The sequence below is a fragment of the Centruroides vittatus genome, unplaced genomic scaffold (assembly GCF_030686945.1).
Source record: "Centruroides vittatus isolate TY-2023 unplaced genomic scaffold, ASM3068694v2 contig_426, whole genome shotgun sequence".
NCBI classification, from domain to species: domain Eukaryota; kingdom Metazoa; phylum Arthropoda; class Arachnida; order Scorpiones; family Buthidae; genus Centruroides; species Centruroides vittatus.
Window position 1 is genome coordinate 171,862 of NW_027122232.1, and position 18,895 is coordinate 190,756.

General features: G+C 30.9%; 1 protein-coding gene across 1 annotated transcript in view; it reads right to left on the reverse strand.

Moving 5' to 3' along the window:
- The window catches only part of LOC136976882 (metabotropic glutamate receptor-like), a 179,509-nt gene that overhangs the window by 10,095 nt on the left and 150,519 nt on the right, over positions 1 to 18,895 (reverse strand). The window contains exons 5-6 of the mRNA XM_067272254.1: positions 11,196 to 11,732; positions 7,273 to 8,526 (exon numbers count right to left, since the gene is read on the reverse strand). Of these exons, the coding sequence (XP_067128355.1) occupies positions 7,273 to 8,526; positions 11,196 to 11,732 (1,791 nt within the window). The remainder of the gene's footprint in view (positions 1 to 7,272; positions 8,527 to 11,195; positions 11,733 to 18,895) is intronic.

Below are 18,895 nucleotides of genomic sequence, written 5' to 3' on the forward strand. Positions count from 1 at the left end.
ATACTACAAATAGGAATCAACAAAGAGGTCAACGATGGATGAAACTCGGGAAAGTTTAAACCCTGTTACAGGAAAAAACAAAACTAGTAGCAGTAATATAAACTTATCTCGCCTACTAGTACTTTATCAATTAACAGGACTTATTATACTGAATTTATGGATGCAGCAATTAGGTCTTACAGATCAGAAATAATATTGTTTATTTAAATCACTTGTGATTTAAATAAACAATATTATTTCTGATCTGTAAGACCTAATTTGGAATGTCAAGCATGGTTCCACTGTCTTTCCAAACGCCATTTTCAAACTTCTAGGCTTACAGGAAAGCGACGCTGAACGTCCGACATACACGTTTTCGCGTTTAAAACTTCGGCCTGAACCTCGCTAATCTTTTTAATTTTAAAAAAAAAATATTACTTTTATAAGACAATTTTACATTTGTATTTCAAATTATTAGTGCATTTAAATTGCGAATTTTATTCGTGTTTTCTTTGCTATTTAAAATATTTTTTTTTCGAATGAGCTACATAACATTAAACATTTAGTATTTGAAATTTTGATTATAAAAATATCTTTTGTATGTTTTGAACTTCATTAATTATGTTGTTTACGTATTTTTCTATATCTTTATATAATTTTAATAAAATTTAATTATTAAATTTGTCATTGTATAACTGAACTAATAAAAAAGAAATAAGAAACCAAAGAAACTTATTACAATTGTTACATAATGGAAAATTTTAATTTTATTCAGTATTTTTTATATAAGAAGATAAAGTCTGAATTGTATAATATGTCAATATTTGGTTATGCTGTTCTTTCTAATTACGCCGTAAGTCACGATCGATCGTCATTTGTTGAAGTGCACAGTTTATTGTTGAAAATCGGTAACAGTAGTACAAGTGGAAATTCATTCAGTATATGATGTAGGAAGAAAAATCTATCGATGACAATCTTTAAAAAATTAATTTTTCTTGCGAGTGTTTTTCTGTAAAATGTTGACAACAAACGAAATGTGAAATAAACTGTATGCAAAATTTATTTTTCTTACTTTCTCTTCATAAGAAACGAGAAATTACATTCAGTAAATTCAATATGGTAATATGTTTAGTTTATACAATATTTAATCTACATTAAAGTCATTAATATGTACAGTACATACTATATTAAATTCTGTAGGGTTTGGAATCGCTAGGCGAGCGATTTCCGCCCTGTTTTATTATAACGAACTTTCATAACGGAAAAGCCGTTAGAAACAGCCGTTAGAAACTTCCGTGGGAAAGAACCGTTAAGTTTCAAATCGTCGACGACGGACGATTGGCCGGCGGAAGGTGACCGTTGGTCGACCGTTGTGAAAACATTCGAATGTGATTGGAGCAGGGTTCGAACGCCGTTGACTATTTAAGATCAGATCAGATCGGATCGGATCGGATCAGGGGGGGGGGATCGTCGTTATCGAAGTGCTAACTAACTCTCTCGTTGGACGCCACGGAAATCTGGATAAAGTAATCTCCAGTGTTTTAGTACGAACTTGTTCCTGACTCGGAGGTTTTGTTAATTACAAGTCTGTTTGATCGTAAGGAGTTCTTTCGACGAATTTGTACGGGAATAGTCGATTGTCGTTGGATTAGTGTTTGTGCATATTTAATTGTGACTCTAATTTGTATTATTTTGTACATTTATATTGTAAATATAAACTTTGTGTTTTTCGTCAAACCGACCGAGTGGATATTTTGAACATTACTAATTCTGTATAATTTTTCTGCTGTATCTGAAAACTTCAAATGAAACTGTTATGATGTAAATAACAGAAAACGAAAGTACTACATTATATATTTTTATTAATTTATATATAGTAAGATACACTATCAAACTAATTAAATAATTTTATACGTTTATGCAATTAGAAAAATCGATATAAATTCAACGAAACGTAAAACGATTTAATCACTAACTGATAACAGGTTTTAATGCAATCGACCAACTGGCACAAAATTTATCTCATTTCAGAAAGATTCAGAAAGCGTAAAGCTATATAAAAAAATTTTATATCACTTTTTAAATTATTTTAAAAAATTTTAGTTCTTCTGAAAAAGTCATATGACTACGAATCGAGAATAAGCAGTCAATCAATGACAAAAAGAACGAAATATAATCCTAAATTTATGAATGCCGCGACAAAAATCGTTAAATTTTAAGAAATTAAAATGACAAAAATTTTCAAGTGTAATTTTAAATATTTATTCATTCAAGTAGATATCCTTTTATCACTATGAAGCAAATAGTTAATGAAAAATAAATATTTTTGATTTAATTATTTCATTATCTTGACAATAGCCTAAGGATGAAAAGTCGGTTTAAAATTTATACTGACAGACCTGTGTTAATATAAGGCGTAAATACGAGATAACAGATGTTACATTGTAATTTTACGATGAATCTAAGTTTTTACTCTGCTTTTGTCTAATTTTAAAGTTAAATGTATAGTAAATATCATCAATATGTATTGCACTAATACACAAAAAATACATAGATTATGACAGATTAATTTAAGATAATACACATAATAAATAAAAGTTATAAATTCCTACAAGAGTTACACATTTACTATTTAAATCTATTCTGGATTTATGAATTTTTTTTTTTTTTTTTTTTTTTTTAATTTTTAAACAACTTGTGAGACGTTATTCATTCTACAGTCTTTTATTCACATAAAAATAAAAATTAACATTACTTATAGTCGTTAAAAAGTACGGCACAAACAATAAAAATTCTAAAAATTGTATATTAATCCCTTAACACAAAGGAAATAAATGCATTTTTATAAATAATGTAATTATATTATTACCTATTCCTATAATTATAATTTTTAGAACAGTTATTCTGTTTTTACAATATTATAAGAGTTAGGCCTATGTAATAGGTATCAAAATTTTATTTAATATTTTCCATAAAATTAGGAACCATATTTAAAATCTTGATTAATGAAACAACCATCAATTTTTGGATATTATTAAATTTAAATGAATTCCAGTTTCGTAAGGCTAAACTGTAAATTATTGCTGCTATCATCAATTGCAAACAGTAATTAATAGTAATTGTTAATTATATTTTTTACTTATCTTTCTTCCAAACAATGTTGAATTAATATCTTCACAATTTTATAGAAAGAAAAATCTTTTGAGAAAATTTGCCCATTAGACGATTATTTGCATACTTTTAAAGATTCAGAAAATAATTTATTATTAATAAGAACGTTATATATTTTACAACTATCCTTGAATTGACCGAGCTCGCGTGATTTCAGATTTAACTGCGCACGCGCGTGACGAAGGGTTAATAAGATTTATTAGGAAAAAAAATTTTTCATTAAGATATAATTTAAATTATTTCTATAGCAGTAATCACTCTAAACGTTAATAGTTTTATAAATATAAGACGATGATTATAAATTTATATTTATCTATGTCTTTTCCCAATATAATGAAATAACTAACATAAAAATTGCATTATATATAAAACAAACTTAACACAATTAAAAATACAATTTAGTGTCTTTAAAAATCAAAATATTACTTTTCAAATAATTAAAATAGCTACATGAAAACTTTTTAAAAACTTATGGTAATTTTATAATGAAATATCACAGGCTTGTTTAAACGTAATTTCGAAATCTCGTACATTTTATATTTAACAAAATCATTAACAAAATCTCAATGCTTTCTAAAATAAATGAAAAAAAAAATTATAATGAAAATGATGTTTAACAACTTATTTTTAAATATTACATACATACAACTACAAAGCAATAAAATTTAGTTGTAATTAATATTTTAATATTTTAATAAAGCATTTTCTTAATATAATATTTTATGCTTTTATGTTAATTCATTAGATCTAAAGTTGGCATTCCAAATTAACTTGTTTTTTCAAAGTAACTTGTGTCATTTGTTTGTCCTCCATTTTCCCACATTCGTCCACCAAAAAGTTTTATTTTCTCAGTTTATAAATAAAATATGTAGCACAACGAAATTTTGGATAACTTCAAATGACGACACTTACATTTTTACCCTTTATTCAGTTTGACACAGTTTTGCTTACGTTAATAGCGCATTTTTAAATTATTATTTTTAAATTTATATTTTATTTTTCTCTGAATTGGTTCGGAAGATTTTGCTATTGTTCTTACTATGGCAATTTCAATTGTAATCTTTTTTTTTAAAATGTATTTTGACATCTATGACTTCGTTAATTAATTTTTTTAATAAACTGTCAATAAACTTAATTTTAACGAGTATATCTATTCTAATTTTTAAGTGTGTTTAAATATAGAAAACATATTTTAAATTTTTAAAAGATAAATTTATAATTTTTAATAATAATTCTTTACAATAATCAATTACGACAGGTCTTCCAAAAGTTAACATATTCAAAACTAGTAAGGCAGAACGGCGTTGTCCTGCTTATATAAGCAACACAACGCCGTTCAGACTTGCTAGTTTTGAATATGTTAACTTTTTGCCAGCTTTTATATAATAAATGAGTTAAACTTTGATTGTAAACACTTATATGGTGCTTTTAGTAATTAAGATCGAGACCACGCAGATGCAAAAATAAAAGTTTAGTTTCGAGAAGTGAAACCACGCACAAACGAAAACTAGAATATATCGATCGCATAACAGGAAATTACGCTCTCGCACATATCTAGTACGGTTTCATTTTTGTCGTGGTTGGAAGATTTTCAATTTCGTTTTCCATGTAAAGTATATGGCATTGGCAAAACTCACACACAGACACACACACACACACACACACACACACACATACATATATATATATATATATATATATATATATATATAATTATAAAATAAAAACTCTGTTTGTTACCCACTTACAATGATATCCTTTACCATTTCGTTATCTACAAATAAAATAAATGCCAAATGACTTTTTGTTTTTACTTGTTTTTTTTTATAAACTGTTTACTCGTCCTAATAACGTAATTTTAGTTTCCTTTAAACAGTATTAAATATCGATGCCCATCCGCTTTCTTTTTAACAAATAAACACACAAGTCGTCAAGCATCAGCTACGATCATTGTAACGATATAACAAACAACGTTACAAATACCTTTTCTCAATTTTCGCTCGCTCACTTATATATAGTTCTCGTGAAAAAATCACTGACTAACATCTGAATGTTCACAGCTTAAGTCCTAGCAAACTCCTATATAAGAAAAATATTTTTCTATGCATTTATGTTTAAAACTATTTGCATGAATTATTTTTAAAATACCGCAATTGGAGTGCTGTTATGTAAAACTACCGAAAATTTAGTTGGATTATAACTTTTGTTCGGAGAATGGGTAAACGTAGACAAATGGCTGCGAATGAATGGTTCAAGTTGTTAAAAAGAAAAAAATGCAATTTGGATTGCCAGCTTTACAAACTTTAGAGTGGTTGCAGCCGACGTTTTCATCGCGAAAACGTGTACGTCGGACGTTCAGAGCCACCTTCCTTCGAGCATGATTCCACTGACGTTCCAAACGCCATTGTCAAACTTCTAGGCTTACAGGAGGGCGGCGCTGAACGTTCGACGTTCACGTTTTTGCGTTGAAATCTTCGGCCGCAACCTCGCTAATAATTCATCACAATGATGACCTTAATGATGTTAATGAGTTAAGTTAATTTTTTAATAATTTTAGGCTATATATAAACTACATCATAAAAATAATATAAAATTTACGTGGGAAATGTAGTTGCTCTGATTGTTAAATAGTTTAGTGTTTTATAGAAAATATTTCCAGATTGTATTGTAATTTCTTTATTGAAATATACCCTTTAATATGAACATTTTATTAGTTTCTTAATGTATTAACCACTCTCGAAATATATAAATATATGGCGTGCTCAATTGTTTTGAGAATCATTTTCAGCTTAAATTAAAATTAGATATGTGTACATATTGTTTCAGATAAATGTGAGTGTATGATGTACTATTATCGAACATTGATTTAATTAACATCTAAGCAAACAAAATTTTTTTTTCTTCTACCCCTGTTCCTTTATTTAGAACATTCTATTTTAAATTAAAATTAATGCCTTTAGTTGATATTTTATTCAATTTAAATATTCTACAGTATCCTCTGTCTCTGCCTGGGACAACTAAGCAGAGGTTGCATAGCCTAGTACAGGGGTGGCGAATCTATGGCACGCGTGCCCAAAGTGGCACGTCAGAGAAATCATCTGGCACGTAATGTATCATATGATTTTTGTTTTTTTTTTAATCATCCTTTCTGTTTATCACCTGATCATCCTTTTTTCAATCAGATTTTTTTACATTTATTCGAATTAAAGGGTATTCGTTTAATTTCTTTAAATATCATTATTAGGAGTCTAAGACTTTGGCACGCATTAACATCTTTAAAGCTAAGTATGGTTACAATATGGCACGCGGGCTCAAAAAGGTTCGCATCCCTGGCCTAGTAGCTCAAGCCCTACCAGCTCATATTCAACCAACCAACTATAGTCAGAGTAATGGTCAGAGTAGTTCATTAGTTTAATGTACAAGAGAATTTTACATGGTAATAACCAATTGGATATGTAAACTGAAAGACTGGTGCAAGGTGCAACTAAAATAGTGATACAGGAGTGTATTATGCATGTTCATGCAAATATCACATTTTGGTTATCAATAGTTTATAATCTTAACGTTTTGTACGTGTGAGTCTTCTAATAAATTCTTTAGGATAATTTTTGTCTTATATTTCATAATTGTTGTTCACCCAACTGAAGAAAGCCATTAACATCAAGGGTCGAAATGCATTTTAGGGATATATGAGGTATTAATAGTGTCAGATGTGTGATAACCTTTTCATTGTAATAATAATCTACGTATGTGCAATAAAGTATATTTGTATTAAATATATAAGACTCAAGTTTGTGTCTCATGAAAAACTTCAAACCAATCCAATTTTAGAAATACAAAAGAAATTGAACGCGGTCATTTTTATTAAGTATATTTGAACAAATTTAGAATTAAAATTTTGAATTTTGAAATACGCAATCGATCATCGTCAAATATGAACAATATTAGATTTGAATTGGATTCAGATCTAGATCCAGCATGGCTACAGAAGTCCAGTGGGTTAATGTTATCGAATTTAAGTTTTACATGTCTCGAGAACGTAATATTAATTACAGACCTAACCTATATTTCCAAAAATTTATCAAATAAAATAGTAATATTAATAAAATTTCACATTCTTACCATCAAATTGGGAAGAAGCCTCAGCCTGTATTGGCGAAGAATTCCAACATAACTTTTGTTTCTGTTGCTTCATCATGTTTTGTCGTACGTTTTTCTCTGGATGACAAATTATTATATATAATTTAGGAGTAAACAAACATATCACTGTTACTGTCGCACTCAAACTTATGGCTAGACACATGGACGTAATATTTACTTCCACATTTGAGGATGTAGTGAAATATATAGGCACAAATGCCAACCAAATAATGCAGGTTGTGTACATTGTAAGTCCTATGTACTTGGATTCATTGAAGGCTTCTGGAATCTTTCGAGTTAGAATAGCGTAAATGGTGCAAACTATGATCAAAAATATAGGGTAAACAAAGGCAACCATGTAAGTAGCATTCATAGAGGCTGCACATACCAGTTGACTTTCTTCTCGAGAGGGATAAGAGTGAATTGCTCGAGGAGGAGTAAATACCAACCAAACAGCTATTATTGAGATTTGAACACCAATTAGTGCACCACAAATAACTAATTGGGATTGTGGAGAAATAAATGCCGGTTTTGTTACTGTCCTTTTACCAGCATCGAAAATTCGCGAAATGCGGTTTGTCTTCGTCAACATGGCACTGTAAACTATAGCAAAGCATAACCCGATTCCTGTTTTCTGAGCTCCACAAATAAAATTTGTTGGTTTTTGCACCAAAATAAACGTCATTAAATAGCACATAAATATTCCCAAAAGAAGAACATAGCTTAGTTCTCTTCCGGATGCTCTAACAATAGGTGTATCGTTATGCTTAAGAAAAACTGCAATGACAAATCCAGTTAGGAATATTCCAAAGGCTGAAAATGCCATTGCTCCTATAGCCCAGGGACATCCTGGTTTCATGTGTGTTTCCGGAATTTGAATGCAAGCTAGTTGATTATCATCGGGAAGAAATCCCGGAGGACAATCCATACATTGAGTTTCTGTTCTAAGAAACTGGTAACGGGAGCAATTGAAACAATGCCAACAACAGCTTTCTCCTTCTAAAAACTTTTTAGCTTGTCCTTTCTTACAAGGTAAACTACAAACAGAAAGGGGCATTTCAGGATTATCTATTCTAAACCTGACTTGAGATAAATTCAGTTCCAGTTCTCCATTTTTATATTCTCCAACTTGAATCCATTTATAGTTACCGGGTGTTATCTGTTTAAAGTGAATTATATTGTATCGAGCAGGACCATCGCCAGAAGCAGAAAAACGAAATTCGTCTCCACTGAGACCTGTTAAAGGAAAGATAATTAACATAATTAAAAAGAAAAATTATTTAAATGATAAGTACGCATCTAAGAATTAAGCATTTAAAATTTAACTAATTAATTAATTTTTATTAATCTATAAATAATGAAATAAATCAAATGAATTATTAGCTTACTCTTTACAAAAAATATAAAATTAAAATCTATATATATAATCAAGATGGGTTGATGACAATAATAATAATAAACGCACAGCCCAAACGGTTAGGAATTGAAAGTTGAAATTTGGTACACAGTTAGGGTACGTCATGAGAACGTATACTAAGAAGGGATTTTTCGAAATTCCCCTCCCGGGGGAGGGGGACAGGATGAAGGCTTCAACAATGTAAGTGTCAAGTAACAATGGAAGTCTTAAGAGAAAGCAACGGGCAAGATTTACAGGCGCAGATGCGGTTTTTGCGTTTTTGTGAAAAATCCACATATTGTTAGACCCATCTAAAAATCCTCTAATTAGTCTGGAAACAGGGGGACCTAATTCTTGCATTCTGTGAAAACGGCTAAGATTGGCTATAATGTAATAATCTTAAACTTCGCTATCGTTACTTTTGCCCGAGCAACGCCGGGCTTATCTGCTAGTAATAATATAAGAAAGTAAATACATCAATAGTCAGGTACAATTGTTTATACAAAAATTTAATCGCGTAAAATTATTTAGTTAAAATGCCAGTTGTAGTTTATTAATTGTTTGATATTTGAGAATTAATGCATACGCAACATTTAAAGATAAACTGTTCGGAAAGATTCAAGTAATAATTTATTAATAACGCATGAAAATAAAATAAAGCCTGAAAGTGTAATGTTTACGATAATATTAGGAACTATATTGGAAATTATACGAATTTTTATTGCAACAGTTTAATGTTTTATTGCATTTTGACAATTGATCATTTCTAGATTCAAGATAGAAGCTGTAAACTTAGATCATTTTCAGTACATTAAGAATAAATAAGATGCAGACCTAAAAGAATCGATTTTACAGACCTACGTTTAAGATAAAAAAAAAAAATGCTTCAACATTAAAAGGAACAAGAATAAAGAAATTTTGATAAATAGAATTTTTTATTTAAAATGTATCTGTTTGATTGTTTTAGTTCTTCATTCTATTTATTTTTAATATAACGACGAAAGTTAAAACGCTACAGCATCAATATATACTAATTTGATCTCGTTAAAAATTCTTTAAATTGTGTACAGTAGAGGAATAAAGAATTTTTTAAATGTGTTAAATTGGTCACTCGGTGTGATAAACCCTTACCTAAGATAATCTTTATACGTAGCAGTTATATAGCCTATCTTACCTGTTTTCACTGGGTGCAAGAATTAGATCTCCCTCTTCCGAGACTACTTAGACAAATTTTAGATGGATGTAAAAATATGTTCTATTTCCCGCAAAAACGCAAAAAGACGCATCTAAAGTAGAGCACTAGAAGCCGAATTCTTCAGGGTAACCCTTAACCCTCTCCTTCTGCCCTGCGGGGGAATTTCCAAAACTCCTAACTTCTTAGTGTGGCGTACCAAATTTACACTTTCAACTCTTAAGTGTTTGCGCTCTGCGCTTATTATTATTATTATTTTTACCATCATCATCATTATTATTATCAATTCATCTCGATTATATTATAATAGTGGTTCCCAAACTTTTTTGATTCTAGGCGCCCTTGCTAAATGCAGATATTTCCAAGGCGTCCTATGTGAAATTCTAACAAGTAGGCCTACATTAAATTTTAGCATTATAAAAATTTTATAACATTTCGTGGCTCCTCTGTGAGGATGCCGCGGCGCCCTAGGACGCACACTTTGGGAACCGCTGTATTATAAAATGTATGTATGTATATAAATATACATACAAATTTTCTGTATATATATGTATATATACAGAAAATTTTCTGATAGAATTTCAAATAGAAATTTTATATATATATACATATAGAAAATTTTTATTTGCTACACTTTGCTATAGCGAATCAATGTAAAAATGTTTGTTATCTTCTCTAATGCAGCATAAAAGAATTGAGCAAACATTGTTACGTTGATTCTCTATAGCAAATATAAATTTTCTGTATGTTTTTGTTACCAGGATTTATTTTAATATGAAGAAGCTATGCTTAATATTTGTACAGTGTTTATAAATATTCTCCAATATTACCCAAATTGTTATAAAATTAAGCATTAATGTCTATAACATATAATTGCTAACTGTAAAGGAATTTTAATTTTCTATATGCTTCAGAAAGGTTATAGTCGCAAAACCTTCTATTCAGAATCTTAATACAAATTATTTTATTTTTTTGTGTCTTTTAAATTTAAGTTTTATTTTATTTTACGAGCTTTCCTGATACCTTGTTTACAAATATAAGAAAAAAATTAAAAAGGACATCTACACTCATTCCAATCTTCATTTTTAGAAATTAGTTTATATTTAGCATGTCACTGTTTAATTTTTGATTATAGCAATTCTATTAATATTTAATTTTATATTTACTAGTAGAAGACGTTATACATTAGATTTCTTGCACTTGTGTTGTATTAAACAAGATTTGTAATCTTTGTACCCGTATATATTTAAACAATAAAGATTTTTGTTAAAACAAGTGAAAGTTGAATAAATTTCTTATTGTTATTTTTAAACTTACCCACAAAAGATACCTTTTTTAGATAGTCTAATAATATTGTTCCATTGTTCCATTTCATATTTGCACATAAACCTAGTTTTCCATAACAAAAATCGTTATGCATCATTTTCAGAGCATGAGCAAAGGCCAGAACTGCATCGCTAACGAACTGGAGTTGTTTCTCTGGTTCGTATCCATTTTGATATGTCATAATTTCTTCTTCGGTACATAGATTTTCATATCTTAAATTGAATGGAGTATCGCTGCTATTGGGCCATCGACAGTTGAAAAAATGTTCCCAGTATTCCACGAACCAAGGATTCCTTCGATTGTTGTGCACAGTTAAGTTTAGAAAATATTCATCGAAACCAGGTACGGGATTTGCTCTCGGTTGCACAGAAAGAGTTCCTTCTACTTGATCTTCGTTACCTTCAAATACCAATGCTCTTGCACTCCATCCGTCGCTCCCTATCCAAGAAAAGATACCTGTTGCATTGTTCCTTCGAATTGCTCTCATTACTCCGGCTACTTCTTGATCTGATCCAAAGATTATAACTCCTACAAAATATAAATGATACAAGAAATTAACTTTATTTTTAATGTAACTTCATCAATCAAAATGTTAAATGAGAAATTTCTGCAAAGAGATTGAGCAATTTCAATTATAAGCGTTGTACAAATGAAACATAGACTGGACTTTATAAAACAGTGTCGTTGGTCATCATAGCGTGATTACATTATACATATTACAATGACAATATAGCGTTAGCTGTTACTTCACGTAGAAAAAGAAAGGCTGCTGGATTTCGCTGTTAGAGTGGAAAGTGAAACCTTTGAGAAACATTTTAAAGATCCGAAAACATGAATGTTGTAAGATGTTGAGACTTTTAAGGCGGCTGCTGCATCGCTACAAATGGAAAGTTCTGCAGCATCTGCTCTTACACTCGTCGGTCGGAGAAAGAGCCGCAAAGGCTATAATCTCCATATTAAATTGAAGAAGAAGGAGAAGATCTGCCCTTACAATTCCGATAGGTCGCCTTGCAACTTTCATGTTTTCGGAAGTTCGGAAATTTAAATAGTTTCTTAAAGGTCGCAGATTTTATCCTGACGATGACATAACTGTATGGTTCATGCAGCAGCTTTCATCTATGAGATTTCAGAAAGGGTCGAAAGAAATATTTAATTTTCAATTAATTAGGAGCGAAAACGCTATTGTCGAGTCGGACCAAAGGTTATGTTAGTTATGTAAGGGAGAGGAGAAAAAAAACTGTAACTGTCAAACAAACGCGACGCGAAAACAAACAACGTAACGGATCAGATAGAATGTCGGTCGAGAAAAAAAAGATAGAACTCTGACTCGGATGCTCATAAACAGTCGATCTAGGAAAAAAATTTCGGAAAAGGAGAAAGATTTGAAGGATAGAAAAACATCGCGTATGATCGTTAAAGTTCCAAGACGACAGAAATCACGAACAATGGGTTAAATTATGAGCGCAAGACTTATGGTTCTATCAACAATCTCCGGGCATAGTCGACGAAAAAATGTCAAATAAACGCGTGGAATCTAACATTTCTCGTGACCCGATCAGGACTCGGAGAAACAAAGGAGGGACCAATCGGGAAACGAGGAATGGGACGTGAGGCCAATTAGAAATACGGATAACGGGAGGAAAACTATAAAAATCGATAATTCAAGATCGAAGACGGTCTTTCTCTGGATTAAGCCCAAAGTCGTGCTTATTAAATTGTGTTGTGTTGTCGTCGATGGCAACACAACACAACTTAACAATAAGACGCCGCCGCATCTTCGTCGATCATCCGCACCCGTTCAACGAATAGTTTTAAAATAAAAATATTTGCTCGACGTTTTAAAAAGTTAATAATTTTAATATTGCCGCGGCTCACTTTTCCTACCGTGTTATTCATGGTTCAGGGATTAGCGTCTTCACCTATCAGACGGAAGGTTTCCGGTTCGAACCTCTTTGGTGTGGTTTTTTTTTGTGTGTGTACGTTCTCCTGGTCTAAGAACACATGTTAATTCGTTATCATTTACATATTTCAACCATGTCTGCACAGTATGTAATCGCGAGCTCTCAGGTTGAGGGTGGTTATTATCTAGCACTGCAAGCTGCAGTGATTGTACTTTCTCTGAGTGAATAAACATCCCTTTGTGTTCCTAAAGACTGGTTGCCGTTTGTCTCGGCGGCAATATGATTTAAAAAGTGTAAAAGATTCGCTTTTATTAATTATGTTTTTCTAGATTAGAGGTAGGATAAGATGGAATGTGTCGTCATTACAGTGTATTTACACATACACGTCATGATTAAATCCTACATTTATTTATGTCTACAGGGTGGAGAGGATAGTGGTGGTGGAGCCACCCCCATAAACATCATAAAAATGCGTTCTCATCAGACTTACGCATGTTCTCAAAGTTTTAACCAATCTTAATTAGGAGTGGATTAAATTTGACTTACGAGATTTAAAGACAGATACAAAGACAATAAAAAGCCTTTCAAAATAATAGTTTTTTGTTTTTTATTTCTTATATAGACTACAGTAATTGATGTATAGTATTCGGTTATATAAAATAATGACTTTATATATTTAAAGTCTATACCGATTACTGCTTCTCACAAAGTCATTATTTTATATAACCAAATACTATACATCAATTACTGTAGTCTATATAAGAAATAAAAAACAAAAAACTATTATTTTGAAAGGCTTTTTATTGTCTTTGTATCTCTCTTTAAATCCCGTAAGTCAACTTTAATCCACTCGTAATTAAGATTGTATATTTAAGATTGTATATTAAAGTCTATACCGATTACTGCTTATTACATTCTGTTTATACTTACTACTAGATACTGTTACAGGAAATCTTCGTTAACTCGAACTCGGATAATTCGAAATCCCGTTAGTTCGTAACTGTACTTTTTCCTGGCTGGAGATATAGATATTTACACGTTAAGGAGTTCGGTTAGTTCGAAATTCGAAGTGAAAATTCTGTCCGAACTGTGATATGCGTACATTAATTCATAGTTTAGATCGAAATGCCTCCATACTAAACAGAACAATAGACCAAGAACAACTGTAATCTGGTCAATATGGCGTTACTTTTACAGTATCAGATTTTCGGGTGTCACTTTACCTATGAACAAGCATATCCTTTTTTCTTTTTTCTCATAAAAAAACGATTGGTTTTCGGGATTGTAAGATTGGGCTACGAGTAGCAGATTGGGATATTTGTAGGGCTCTGGGCTAATACGTTTGGGCTTCTTTAAACATAATTTGCACTATGTTTCGAGGAATTCTGCTTTATCGTTTTTTTTTTTATAAAACCTATATGGCAACCTGTGACGTTCTCACAGGACACATGCTGTTTCCTGCAGTTTATTTATATTATTATTAATAATTAGTTCTGTATACGTAGCTGTATTCTGTTTGCTTAATAAATTATATCAATTACATGACATTTGGCATATTTTACAGAAATATGTAAATCTCGGATAATTTAAAACACGATAGTTCGAACTCGGGAATATTTCGTCCCTTGAATTTCGAATTAACGAGGATTTCCTATATTTCCATCTAAACTAAAAATTAAAAATATTTGAAATGTATTTTTATAGACAGTCAATATTTTTAAATAAAACCTTCAAAAAGACAAATAGAAGGCGGTCAGCTCTCAAACATGCAGATTTTCTAGATTGTTCTGTACTTTAATGTTGCTATTCTCTTTCGTTGTAAATCTAGGCAACAAAATGCTGATTGCCTAAGTTTAAGACAATTCAAAGAATTTATTTAAAATTTAAGACATTCATAGTAGTCATTATGGACACTATTTTAAATTTTATCCACATCGGTTCATTAATCTTCGAGATATTAAGGGTCAAATTTAGCACTTTAAAATTAAACGTGTGGTAGAGCTTTATTACACAGAGTGGCAGCGCTCTATAGTAAAGCTCTATCATATGAGAGATGTTTTTCTTGCACCATCTTAGAGCGCAGTGGAGCTCTGATGGTGCAAAAAAAAAAGTATTTCAAGGTAAAAAGAAAAGGTCGTCAAGGTCATCAATCTTGAAATGATTCATTCTTTTTACCTCTATGCCCTTAATATTTTACTTTTTAGTTTTTATATTGTCTACTTGGACTTTTATCTTTATTTTCAAGTGTTTTCTTTTCTTCTAACGTTTTCCCCAGTGAAAATAAAGATATTTCGTTTTACATTTTGAATAAGACTTCCCCTCTCTGCTAATCATAAACTAAAACACCAGTATAATAAGTCCTATTTATAAACAAGTTTCAAAAAGACAATATAAAAACAAAAACATATGATCTTGAAATGAGTTTATATTGTTACTTTTGAGATGTGTAATCGTTTGCTATTATACTGTAAAGAGCTGTGTACTAACAATATCAAGGTTAAAAAATTTTTGAAATCTTAATAACAATTAGAAATCTTTACGATTCGATAACACTTTTGGCTATACTCCAATTTAAATCCGAAAGAGTTTTACAAATTTCCATTCAATATACAGCAATAAGAATTAATTTTACAAAAAGTTTAAAAAATTGTATAATTTTAAAAATTTTCAAAATCAGCTAAATTCAAAACTCTCTTCCCATTTCTATTGCATACTTGTATACGTGAGGACAGTTGACAGACATAATCATCCCATAAGCAGTATCTAAATCAGATAAAAGTGCCTGTTTAGAGCTAAGATAATTCCAAAGATGAATCACGTAACTTTCTCCTATTTTACGAATTACATTCTTCCTGGAATCTTTAGTAAAGTATTGTTTTTAGTTGTAGTATGGAATTGGAAAAGCACAACTGGCAGGAAGAACAGCAACGTTGCAATTCATGTCGGTTTCTATGCTTTTCATGTCTAATCCCTTACAGAAAGATCCGAATTAATTAGTAAGGAGCCAAAGTCCTACACAAAGCCAACAATCGCTTCTATACTGCTCTACAAGATTTATCATACACTTAAACAAAAAGGGATAATTGCGTGTAAAACCGAAAACACTATTAGCTAGTACATTATCCCTCTCTTTAATTAAAAAGTTTCTCAAGCCACGATGCCAAAATCCGGATAGGAAACCCGGATAAATTACCCCGGTCATATAAATTTAAAATAAAGTCAAGCTTCATTAGTTAAGTGGATTAATGATTAATAGTCAATTTTTAGTTTTAGATCTTCCTAAGACCTGTTTAAAAAACATGTTTTTAGGGTTATAAAAAAGTTTATTTAGCAGGGAAGATGCCCCCTCATTAAAGGAAAAACAAGTGATCGAAATTGGTTGATTATATTTAGCGATATTCAAAAAGTAATATTTTACAAAATTGACAGTTTTTGCGCCTAACTCAAAACTAAGGTCGAATGAAAAAAAAAAAAAAACTCTACAGGGAAAGCTTTTTGTATTCGCCGTTTGCAAAATACTGCGGAAAAGATTAGAGACACTGTATAACATCGTTTCTCTCTTTGTAGTGTTACATTCACAATACTCATTTTTTTCATTTATAATAAATTTTATTTATCAACTAAAGTGGACTTTTCTAGATGCTTATTTGCTTTTATTTTTCTCTCTATGTAAGAGAAAATATGTTCTTTGTCCTTTTTTTATAGTCACTTCATAATTGGATTTCTATTTAAGTATAAACTAAATGCATTTAGAGTTGTCACGTCGATTACATTGTTTCAAATAATGATAGATCATCTCTTTGTCTTTCACACGAATAGTTTGTTATTTTTTGGTCGATAATAGATACTTCACATTTATTCTTATTACTATTCGGATTCTTGTTCTTCGTATGACGTACCTCGCTTTCACAGCATAGAATGCTCAATATCATCAATAACAATTTATTCTTTCTTTGTCATATTACCATAAAATCAGAAAAATAAAGATATAGCTTTGTGTCTGCTTGCATGTTTTTGCTAGATATTTTTATTTTACTTATTATTTATACTGTTGTAATTGTGAGATAAGTAGGGAGTCAGGGGTTGATCCCTTCCTGACCACTTAATCTGCACGGGTTGGTAAAACCCGAGCTCGTTGTCGTTGGATGGCTAGGAAGGCAAAACGTGAGCGGGGAGGTGCGTCGGTAAGTCGACAGGTGTCCTTAGAGTGACAGGCGACAGGTCTTAACATAATAACTGCGTTTATTCTATAACTAAAGGTAAGATATACAGGTTAAATACATATGGTTAAATATGCGATTAATTACAAGTACAAATACTCCTATCGGGAGGAGAACCAGATAGTTTTAGGTTGCTCGCGAAACGCGTACTCGTTCTATTTCTAATGGTTTGCTCGCGGAGAGAGTTTACAAATTTTTAGCCCCCTAAATACGTAGCGGAGAGTCGATTCGACAAACTTCGTTGTACGCAAGGGTCATTTTCGTGGATGTTCGTCCAACGGGTGTCTTCTCCTCTTCTTGAATCCAGTCCGACGTATGGATGTCCGGGAGACGGGATGCGCACGAGGTCCCGATCTAACTTCCCGTTGAATCGCTCTCTTCGAGTTCCGGCGACTCTCGCTTTTTATCTCCTTAACGTGGGAAAGGGGGTCACATGACCGTCAAAAGTTGACACAACAGCGCTGAGTTGGCACTTACGTGTTGATTTTCCCGTCAGATTCTCATCAAAACGGTGATGATGATCTAATTTCTCACTCGGCGCGTTCTTCCGTCGGATTTGTTACAATTTCCGACAAATTAGTTCCGTCAAATGCGTAAATTCGCGGCTTTCACATAATTATTGTGAACAATACTTCAAACAGTTTGGCTTTACCGAAATAGCTATCAACAGTTAAACATCTTGACGACTTTCAATGGTTAAGACTAACATTCTCACTGTTTCGTAACAATATTTTTTTGTATATTTGCTTCAAGTGTTTGTCATTTACAAAATTTCTATTCTAGCATTTGCAAAACCAAAAATACTTTACAACTTTACAGCATTTTTAACCGACAAGCTATCATATTAAGCCACCATATATACAAAAGTAAAATTTAACAAGCGAGAGGTATAACTCATTTTTACCAACTTTAGAAGCATTGTTCTAATTATGATACCACTTTCATCATAAGAAGAGCTTTTAAATATTTGTTATATGCCTAACATTAAAGTAAAGGAATAACTAAAATAAAATAAAAATATTTCCTAAAATTATGTGATAATTGATTTTATTTCAGATTTTTTTATTTGATTTTGATTTCAGAAATGTAATATTTTTTACAAATTTTTTAGTTAATTTACATAATTTACAGCCCATAATATGCTGCACATTTATATAATTATTTAGTTAATTCAAATATTCATGTCTTCATCTTTATTGTGGCTACAGATGACTTTAAGTACGTAGGCCGATATTTAAAATGCTTTATAATATTCAAATATTTTGAAAAGCTTTTGCTTCATTTTCATGTTGACCACTTCTAAGGTATTAATTACCATTAAAAAATGAGAAGTACAAAACAAGATACTTATTTATGAATTAATATTCGTTTCTATAAAGAAATATAAATCTTTTATTATTTATTTTATTTTAATGTAAAATACAAAGACATTGTTGTATTTTACGTTAACACCAAAATAAATGATTTATAGAGCAACGACTCCTTCAAAAATTATTTAAGAACTTTATTCCGTTACTTTTCACTTATGTTTTTACTTGTTTCATAGCGGTTTTGTTTGGTTACTAAATAT